The 10,443-nt window shown below is 47.8% G+C and overlaps 1 protein-coding gene across 1 annotated transcript; it reads left to right on the top strand.

Annotated features, from left to right (window-relative positions):
- The first annotated feature begins 2,533 nt into the window (after positions 1-2,533).
- Positions 2,534-10,056, top strand: LOC103594575 (cell wall protein DAN4-like). The gene is made up of 7 exons (XM_008577808.1): positions 2,534-2,557; positions 7,091-7,149; positions 7,211-7,394; positions 7,436-7,506; positions 8,758-9,352; positions 9,394-9,803; positions 9,894-10,056. The coding sequence occupies exons 1-7, from the start codon at positions 2,534-2,536 to the stop codon at positions 10,054-10,056; spliced, it is 1,506 nt and encodes a 501-aa protein (XP_008576030.1).
- The last annotated feature ends 387 nt before the right edge of the window (positions 10,057-10,443 follow it).

The raw sequence follows: 10,443 nt of genomic DNA, 5'->3' as shown, positions 1-10,443 counted from the left end.
AAAAAAAAAAAAAAAAAAAAAATCCTTGCTGGAAAACTTTCGAGGAGTTTTTTTTTTTTTTTTTTTTTTTCAGCATTAGCTGCCTCTGCTCCAGTTACTTGGTCCTGTCATTACATGCCTGTTTCCCTACTGCAAGCCAGTGTCAGTGTCTCGGCTTAGCTGCACGCCGACGGGCAGGCCCAAGTTTGGTTCTGTAACAATGAGAGCCTGTTGCTGACACTTCGTGTACACACAACCCAAGCGACTCCCACAGAAGCAGCCTGGGGAAGGCCATTATCTGACAAAGTAACACACCCTCAAATGATTTTTCAATTGCCCTTTGCACGGCTGGGGCTGTGGTTACTGCCCCTCCTCTCTGGTGGTTGAAATGAAACAGAAGCAATTAAACAATAAACACGAGTTACTGGCTCTTCGGGAGCTCCCAGAGTATTGATTCAAGTCCTACAAGAATATATTGTCATCCTCTTTGACTTATCTGGGACTGTATTTCAGCACTAATTAAAGTTCACCTGGGGAGTGTTCCTTTGAATATAAAGAGCTCTTGGACACCAGCACATTCAAGAACAGTTGCTTTGCTGAGAGAAGGTGAGGACCTCTTGCAACTGAAGCTCTCTGGTGCTGCAGGCTCCTCGCACGTTGTGTATCAGAAGCAGTGTTGTCAAAATTGCACACTGCTGCTTTATTTAGACTTCCAAATAACACTTTGATCTAATGAAATGGACAGTGTCCTTATAGCAAAGGGAATTTTCTTGGCCCACTATTGCTTCATTGTTGATAGAAAGCCAACCACTGGATATTTTTTCATTAATGGTGTTACAGTCAAATCTAAATGGAAAATACAATAAAGTCAGTTATAATTTGCGTTGACCATAGGCTGTCTCATTATTTGGAGGACAGATTGCTTCCAAGAGCTGTGCTGCCCTCAGTTTTGTGATATTAGTGATCTTGCCTTGATGAAATTTAATACCATTTGGTTTAAATGCAAATGCTAAAATAAATAATTGCTTTGCTGTGGGCGGCAGTTGAGCAGGCTGAGAATATCTTACTATTAAGCACACGGGTAAGATGAATGTTTTCAAGGAAAAGCTTGATGTGTTATCAATTATTTCATGTACAAGAATTAACAGAAAAGAATGCTTTTTATAGCAATTTTCTTTTCTCCAGCCACACACTAGAGGCTATCATTAGTCTGACTTGCAAAGCATCCTGATCTCTCATATGGATAGTGTTCATTCACTAACTGTTTTCTCCAGCCACACACTAGAGGCTATCATTAGTCTGACTTGCAAAGCATCCTGATCTCTCGTATGGATAGTGTTCATTCACTAACTGTCTTCTCACATGTAATACGGTTTCTTAGGCAAAATGCATGTTGTGTGTGTGTGTGTGTGTGCTGTGTCTTTGTGGGTGTGCCATGTCTTTCTCCCTCATGCTATGCCACCTTCCAGGAGAATTTAATTTCTGTCGACCTACAGGCTTCCTACTCACATGGACAAGGCAGAGAGGTCCTCAGAGCCTGCCACAGTGAGGTCCTCCCTCCAGATGGTGGAAATGTGCCCAAACACTCCTAGGGGAGGCAGCAGCAGAACTGTGCACTAGCAAGACTCAGCACTGGGCAGGAGTCACCACCTGTCCATCCTCTGCCCTGTTCAGTCTCTGCTGCACCGTCTCCTGGCACTCCCCGCCTCTATCCAGCCTTCTGTTTGCTTTGCTACATTCGGCTTTAGCACCTTGTTTTGCTGTCCTTGCCATGGGAAGCACTGCAAGACTGACCAGTGCCTGCTGTGTCAGACACTTCTGTGCACCGCCTCAGCCCCCCAGCCTGACCTCTGACTCACCCCCTGCTAAGGCAGATGGTTACTGTAAACACTGTTTCCTGCTTTGTTCTGACAGTGCCTCGCCTGAAGTGTCAGCGGTGTCTGCATCTTCCTGCCTGGGGATCCCCTGACACTGGGTGCAGGAAGCACTTGTATCTGTGCAACTGGGAGATGGGAGCTCATGCTGTGGCCGTGGGAACCCAACCTTAGCCGTGGAAAGGGGAGTCTATGGGTATGTGCTTCTCCCTTCCACCCCCCAGGTAGACGATTTTGTGATGCATTCTGACCTGCTTCTCAGAAGCTTCCAGCAGAATGGAGCACCAGGCAGTCATAGCATTGGTCATCTCTGCACAACCCTAGTGCTGGCCTTCGTTCCTGATCCCCACTTCTGTGCCCTGAGATCACTTCTTAAATAAGCTAACCGCGTGCGAGTGTTTTACCTTGGGCTCTGCTTTTAGGGGAATGAAGGTGAAGACACATGGAAAAACCAAGACTGTGAATATTAATTTTTATGCTTGATTTAAATAGAGCATCAATGTGCAATTTTGACAACACTGCTTACAGTATACAGTTTCCAAAAGGCCAAGAAGCGATTTAATTTTTGAAAAGAACTATCATGTTGACCAATTTGCTTTTGGCCAACTTGCTTTCAGATGATTGTTTTCTGGCCAAGATAAGTGTTCCTGTCTGCCTCTTCTTCCTTTCCATCCGTAAGCATGCACACATACACCCATGTCCAGGTGAGCACATGCAGGTATGAACATACACCATACCCAGGCACACCTGTGTGTGTATACATACCTCACATGTGCATGCATGAGGCACCTTTGCACACACATACAACAGCCCTCTCATACACATGTATGCACACGTATGGCCGTATACACATGTGCATGTGCACACATACCCCCATAACTGAGGACACACAGATGCACAGGTGCATTTGGCTCCTACCTTGACCCCCGCCTCAGGCATGCTGTGCTCAGAGTGTTCCCTGATCATTTTGGTCCCTCTGACTTAGTCTCAGGACTCTCTGCAGCTGCCCTGGCACTTGGGGACCCACCCTCATTCCTGCTGCGGGGAGCAAAGCTTGGGTGTCTGACCATACAATAGGAAGGGCTGAATCTGGGGATGGATGAGGGCTGGGGAGCTTGGCTCTGGGGAGAGGCGGGGCTGACCCCCAGGTGGTCGTGTCCCAATACAGATGGGTGCGGGGCTTGCGCAGTCTCCACCGTAACTGAAGGTGGGTTCTGGAAGATCAGGTAAAGTAAACAGGGGAAGGCTATTTTAGGCACAGGCTGGGGGACATATGATGAACAAAAGTACAGAGAAATACTTATGGGAAAGTGATGGAAAAACCCTACAGTTGCTTAAATGCAGAGCAGAATAAAAAATATCAGTAGAAATTGTGTCCTGGAAAGAAAGATGCATATCTTCTTGGATATTTGCCTCAGGCACTAATGTAGTGGGTAACAGTCTCACCCACCCAAGTGGAAACAGTGTCAGAACCTCAGGAAAAAAGTCAATAAGAAAAGAGACCTGGGGGAGCAAGTCACTGGCCCCAACCTGTCTCATTAGATCAGCTCTGCTGACACTAGGTGAGCAGATACTGCCAGCCTGTGGTGCTGTCTTCAAGATGGTGCACCTCTGGACATAATGCAGCCAGCCGCGGCTCTCACCCTCTGCCCAGCCCCCTTCTCACATGGGCAACTGAAGTTTGGGAATGTGGGCAAGAGAGGACGCTGAGGTGACCAAGATGACTAATGGTCTCCTCAGCTGGACCGCACTGTAGACAGGCTTTTTCCTGACTCTTGGCCCCTGACCTCCCCTTCTAAAGTAAAGAGCATTTACTTTAGAAAACTAGTAATTGTAAATCCTTTCTCTGCCCCTTAGAGATGTAGATCTCTTAAAAAGCTTCTTGCCAGTTTGACAACCAAAGAATGTCTTTCTCATCACGGAGTGGGGGAACGTGAAAGTAGAGCACTGAAGGAAGCAAGCAACACAGCACTTACAGACTGGTTGTTAGTTATTAATGGGGCGTTTGAATTTCACAACTCTAGTAAAGACGGAGGCTTGTCTGAAGTGAAGTCTGGTTAGTTAAGCAGACATCATTCTTGATACAGGGTTCCACCCAGTGATGTTTGTTGGTCACACACAGTGTCAGAAACTTAAAAAAATTAGTTGCCAACACTTAAATTTCAGGGGCTGTCCTATAAAATTTTGGGTTTCTGGCATCTCTTGGAATCAGACAATCTGATCACAGTAATCTGCATTCCAAAGTGCTGTAGTGACGGCTAGCTAGCTGGATCAGCTGGGCTGAGGCTGGCCGGGGCGGGAGATAAAGGGGAGGTGTCTCCATGGAGCTCCTTGTGTCCCGATGCCCCCTGAAATGCTCGCTGATTCATCACTGATCCAGTGCAATGATTCATTGATTCATTCACAGACTGTCCAGTGAACACCTACTATGAGCGAGCAGAACAGTTTTATTTTGACGAGGTCGGGGAGGGATTCCCTGAAGAAGTGACCGATGAGCTGAGTGCTGAAGGAAGAACAGGTCTTAGCCAGTTGTGCAGAAAAGGGAAGAACATTTTGGAGGAAAGAAACAGGTGGCACAGAGGCCCCTTGTTGGGGGCTGCAGAGCCCGTCCCCAGGAGTGATGCTTTTAAGACACAGACATTTGTAGCTGATTGTAATACTCGTATATGCTGAAAATGCTGTTTCTTTAAGGCAAATATGACCCTTTTCAATATCTAGCTAGGTGACAGTTCCCCACGCAGGGTCATAAACCAGTGTCTTGGTATTTTGGGATATTTCTGACTTTCTGGACCTTTTTGTCCAGTGTGGACTTGGAAAGCAAAACAGTGGAAAGAGTGGGGGAACGTGAAAGTAGAGCACTGAAGGAAGCAAGCAACACAGCACTTACAGACTGGTTGTTAGTTATTAATGGGGCGTTTGAATTTCACAACTCTAGTAAAGACGGAGGCTTGTCTGAAGTGAAGTCTGGTTAGTTAAGCAGACATCATTCTTGATACAGGGTTCCACCCAGTGATGTTTGTTGGTCACACACAGTGTCAGAAACTTAAAAAAATTAGTTGCCAACACTTAAATTTCAGGGGCTGTCCTATAAAATTTTGGGTTTCTGGCATCTCTTGGAATCAGACAATCTGATCACAGTAATCTGCATTCCAAAGTGCTGTAGTGACGGCTAGCTAGCTGGATCAGCTGGGCTGAGGCTGGCCGGGGCGGGAGATAAAGGGGAGGTGTCTCCATGGAGGTCCTTGTGTCCCAATGCCCCCTGAAATGCTTGCTGATTCATCACTGATCCAGTGCAATGATTCATTGATTCATTCACAGACTGTCCAGTGAACACCTACTATGAGCGAGCAGAACAGTTTTATTTTGATGAGGTCGGGGAGGGATTCCCTGAAGAAGTGACCGATGAGCTGAGTGCTGAAGGAAGAACAGGTCTTAGCCAGTTGTGCAAAAAAGGGAAGACCATTTTGGAGGAAAGAAACAGGTGGCACAGAGGCCCCTTGTTGGGGGCTACAGAGCCCATCCCCAGGAATAAAGGGGGCTGGCAGGACTGGAAGCCTGCACTGGCAGGGCTGGGCAGAGCTGAAGCTAACGAGGTGTTGGCCACAACTCTGGGGCCTCTGAGGCTGTGGGAAGGAGTTTGTCTGTCCTAAGAGCAATGGGAGTGTTTAAAATACTTAAATCAGAGGGGTGACATACTTGGATGTGCATTGGAAAAAATTACTTGTGTGCAGAATGAGTTGTAGTGGGGACGATTGAATAGAGTGGAAAGGCCATCGCTGTGGTCCTCGTGAAGGTGGTGACAGCCGGGACTAGGTGCAGACAGTGGAGACAGAACAAGCCCATAGATTCTGGAGGCATTTATGGGGTTAAAATAATAGCACCTGATGATAATTTAGATATTGGCGGTGGGGAAGGTTGTGACAAGGGAGTGTCAGGAATGAGCTGTGACATCTCTGGCCTGCACGATTGGATGGAATGGTTGAAATTGACACGGAGCTGGGGAATACCAGAGGAGGAACAGGATGGGCCTGGGGGATTGCAAGTGGAGGGGAGATGGGTTTGTTTCTAGACTTGCTGAATTTGAGCAGCCTTTGACACAGGCAGGTGGAAATGTCAGAGAGTTGGAGTACATGAGTTTAGTTGGGCAGAAGGTGTACTTTAACTTTATGTTTTGAAAAAATTATAGACTCATGGAAGTTGCACAAATAATACAGAGTCCTGTGTACACTTCACCCACCTATCTCCAGTGGTGACATCTTATCTGACTATAAAACAATATCAAAACCAGAAACGGGATACAGAGCCCATATTCAGATTTCACGGTACGTTATGTGCATTCATGTATGTGTTCGTGTGTGTCATTCTATGCGACTTTATCCCATGTATAGATTCATGTAACCTCCACCCAAATCAACATTCCATCCATACAAAGGAGCTCCCTCACGAGACCCTCCTATATTCACCCCCACCAACACCCGTCCCTGTCCCCTGGCAACTGGTAGTCTATTTGCCATCTCTACACTTTGTCATTTCGAGAATGTTATATAAATGGAATTATATAGTATGTAACCGATTGAGATTGATTTTTTTCACTATGCATAATGCCCTTGAGACCTGTTCAAGACAGTTGTGTATATTAAGTTTATTCCTCTATACTGTTGGGTGGTGCTCCATTGCATGGGGTACCAGAGTTTGTTTAACCATTCACCTGCTGAAAGACATTTCAGTTTTTTGCTATTGTGAATAACACTGCTATAAACATCTGTAAACAAGTTTTTGTGTGTGAACATATTTTCATTTCTTTGGGCTAAATGCCCAAGACTGTGATTGTTGGGTTATATGGTAAGTGCATGTTTAGTGTATAAGGGCCCAGCTGTTTTCCCAAGAGGCCGTACATTTTACGTTCCCACCAGCCGTGCACAATACACCCAGCTTCTCTGCGTCCTCACCAGCACTTGGAAGAGTGGGTTTTCTGCTTGCGCAGGATGGAATAAGACTTCCCTCCCCTACCCCAAATTTCTAGAGATGGAGACGAGAGAGAAAGGGACAGAAAGCAGACCTGCAATTACACAATTAAAAAACCTCAAGCGATATTGAGTTGAGGTTTCTTTAATCGTATTAAGGTGATAGAAGAGTATCAGGGAAGTTATATTACCTCCGTCTCCAGCACCTGTGCTGTGCACTAGCTTCACTGCCAGGACCACTGCCACTAGAACCACCACGACTACCACCGCTAGTATCACCACGAGTACCACCGCTACTACCACCACGTGTACCACCTCTACTACCACTGCTAGTACCACTGCTACTACCACCACTACTACCACCACTAGTACCACCACTACCACCGCTAACAGCACCGCTAGTACCACCACTACTACGACCGCTACTACCACCACTACTACCACTGCTAGTACCGCCGCTAATGCCACCGCTAGTACCACTGCTACTACCACCGCTAGTACCGCCGCTAATGCCACCGCTAATACCGCCACTAGTGCCACCGCTAATACCACCGCTAGTACCACCGCTACTACCACCGCTAGTACCACTGCTAGTACCACCGCTACTACCACTGCTAGTACCACCGCTACTACCACTGCCAGTACCACCGCTACTACCACTGCCAGTACCACCGCTACTACCACTGCCAGTACCACTGCCACTACCACCGCTACTNATTTTCCATTGGGGCTTGAAATTAGCCTGGGATTGTTTTCTTTTGTCCTACCAGTCCATCAATACTATAGGTGCCAACGGGCGCTCTTACTGGCTGGAGTTCGTTAGTTAATGGGGGAGCAGAAAGACCAGACCAGATTGCATGGGCCCAAGAATTGGACACTTTTTCATTTCCTCAGGGTGAGAATGATGATGCTTTTAAGACACAGACATTTGTAGCTGATTGTAATACTCGTATATGCTGAAAATGCTGTTTCTTTAAGGCAAATATGACCCTTTTCAATATCTAGCTAGGTGACAGTTCCCCACGCAGGGTCATAAACCAGTGTCTTGGTATTTTGGGATATTTCTGACTTTCTGGACCTTTTTNATTCTATGCGACTTTATCCCATGTATAGATTCATGTAACCTCCACCCAAATCAACATTCCACTCATACAAAGGAGCTCCCTCACGAGACCCTCCTATATTCACCCCCCACCAACACCCGTCCCTGTCCCCTGGCAACTGGTAGTCTATTTGCCATCTCTACACTTTTGTCATTTCGAGAATGTTATATAAATGGAATTATATAGTATGTAACCGATTGAGATTGATTTTTTTCACTATGCATAATGCCCTTGAGACCTGTTCGAGACAGTTGTGTATTTTAAGTTTATTCCTCTACACTGTTGGGTGGTGCTCCATTGCATGGGGTACCAGAGTTTGTTTAACCATTCATCTGCTGAAAGACATTTCAGTTTTTTGCTATTGTGAATAACACTGCTATAAACATCTGTAAACAAGTTTTTGTGTGTGAACATATTTTCATTTCTTTGGGCAAAATGCCCAAGACCGTGATTGTTGGGTTATATGGTAAGTGCATGTTTAGTGTATAAGGGCCCAGCTGTTTTCCCAAGAGGCCGTACATTTTACGTTCCCACCAGCCGTGCACAATACACCCAGCTTCTCTGCGTCCTCACCAGCACTTGGAAGAGTGGGTTTTCTGCTTGCGCAGGATGGAATAAGACTTCCCTCCCCTACCCCAAATTTCTAGAGATGGAGACGAGAGAGAAAGGGACAGAAAGCAGACCTGCAATTACACAATTAAAAAACCTCAAGCGATATTGAGTTGAGGTTTCTTTAATCGTATTAAGGTGATAAAAGAGTATCAGGGAAGTTATATTACCTCCGTCTCCAGCACCTGTGCTGTGCACTAGCTTCACTGCCAGGACCACTGCCACTAGAACCACCACGACTACCACCGCTAGTATCACCACGAGTACCACCGCTACTACCACCACGTGTACCACCTCTACTACCACCACTAGTACCACTGCTACTACCACCACTACTACCACCACTAGTACCACCACTACCACTGCTAATAGCACCGCTAGTACCACCACTACTACGACCGCAAGTACGACTGCTACTACCACCACTACTACCACCGCTAGTACTGCCGCTAATGCCACCGCTAATACCACCGCTAGTACCACCGCTACTACCACCGCTAGTACCGCCGCTAATGCCACCGCTAATACCACCGCTACTACCACCGCTAGTACCACTGCTAGTACCACCGCTACTACCACTGCCAGTACCACCGCTACTACCACCACTAGTACGGCCACTACTACCACCGCTACTACCAAGGCTAGTACTACCACTATGACCACCAGTAGTACCGCCACTACTACCACTGCTAGTACCACCTCCAGTACCACCTCCAGTACCACTACTAGTACCACCCCTACTACCATCGCTAGTACCACCGCTACTACCACTGCTAGTACCGCTGCCCGTACCGCCGCCAGTACCGCCGCTACTACTGCCACCGCCAGTACCACCGCCAGTACCACCGCTACTACCACCGCTAGTACCACCGCCAGTACCACCACTACTACCACCACTATGACCACGCTACTACCACCACTAGTACCACCGCCAGTACCACCACCACTACCACCGACAGTACCACTGCCAGTACCACCACCAGTACCACCGCTACTACCACTGCCAGTACCACCGCTACTACCACTGCTAGTACCACTGCTACTACCACCACTAGTACCACCGCTAATAGGACCGCTAGTACCACCACTACTACCACCACCAGTACCACCACCACTACCACCACTACTACCACCGCTACTACCACTGCTACTACCACCGCTATGACCACCATTAGTACCACCAGTAGTACCACCACTAACACCACCACTACTACCACTATTTCCACCACTACTCCCTCTGCTACCTACACTGCTACCCACCACCAGCAGCACTAGTACCACCATTACTACCACCACTCCCCTTCCTACCACCATGACCTCCACTGTTGCTACCACCACTATTGCTACCACTACGATCACCCTAGTACCACCACTGCCATGACCACTGCCACTAGTACCACCACCAGTACCACCACAAACACCACCACAAACACCAGCACTAACACCAGCACTATGACCTCCACTACTCCCTCTGCTGCCTACACTGCTACCCACTACCACCAGTACCACCATTATTACCACCACTAGTTCCACCACTACTAACACCGCCACTCCTCCTCGTACCACTAGGACCTCCACTGCTGCTACCACCAGTAGTACCACCACCGCCATCACATCACTGTTACTGCAGGTGCCTCCATGACACGGTGAGCTTCTGCTCGAGCCAGAGCCTCTGCTGCCCTTCAGACTGCGTCCCAGCCCTCATACGTTATAGCTTCTGGGGAATGGTCTCTTCCCCGGGAATGAGGAGGAGTCTTAGGATTCAGGGCTGCTGCTGGGTTGGCCTGGAATCAGCCCTGCCGACCCCTCTGTCGTGGGTGCCAGCGGCCGGTGGCTGTCACCCTCCTCAGCCCTGAGCTCCTGCAGAGCACCTGCAGGTGCCGGGCTCTGGCTGCTCTCAGTGAGCCAGGTCAG

Source organism: Galeopterus variegatus, unplaced genomic scaffold (genome assembly GCF_000696425.1).
Source record: "Galeopterus variegatus unplaced genomic scaffold, G_variegatus-3.0.2 Scaffold1579, whole genome shotgun sequence".
NCBI classification, from domain to species: Eukaryota; Metazoa; Chordata; class Mammalia; order Dermoptera; family Cynocephalidae; genus Galeopterus; species Galeopterus variegatus.
The sequence above is the reverse complement of the archived record's forward strand: the minus strand, read 5'-3'. Positions and strand labels throughout refer to the sequence as shown.

Excerpts from the sequence above, each read along its gene's own strand:
- LOC103594575 (XM_008577808.1), top strand. The coding sequence starts at position 2,534 with ATGCACACATACACCCATGTCCAG. Across the intron at positions 2,558-7,090 it reads ACACATACACCCATGTCCAG|TATCACCACGAGTACCACCG; the intron begins GTGAGCACATGC and ends TACCACCGCTAG. Across the intron at positions 7,150-7,210 it reads CACCTCTACTACCACTGCTA|CACCGCTAGTACCACCACTA; the intron begins GTACCACTGCTA and ends CACCGCTAACAG.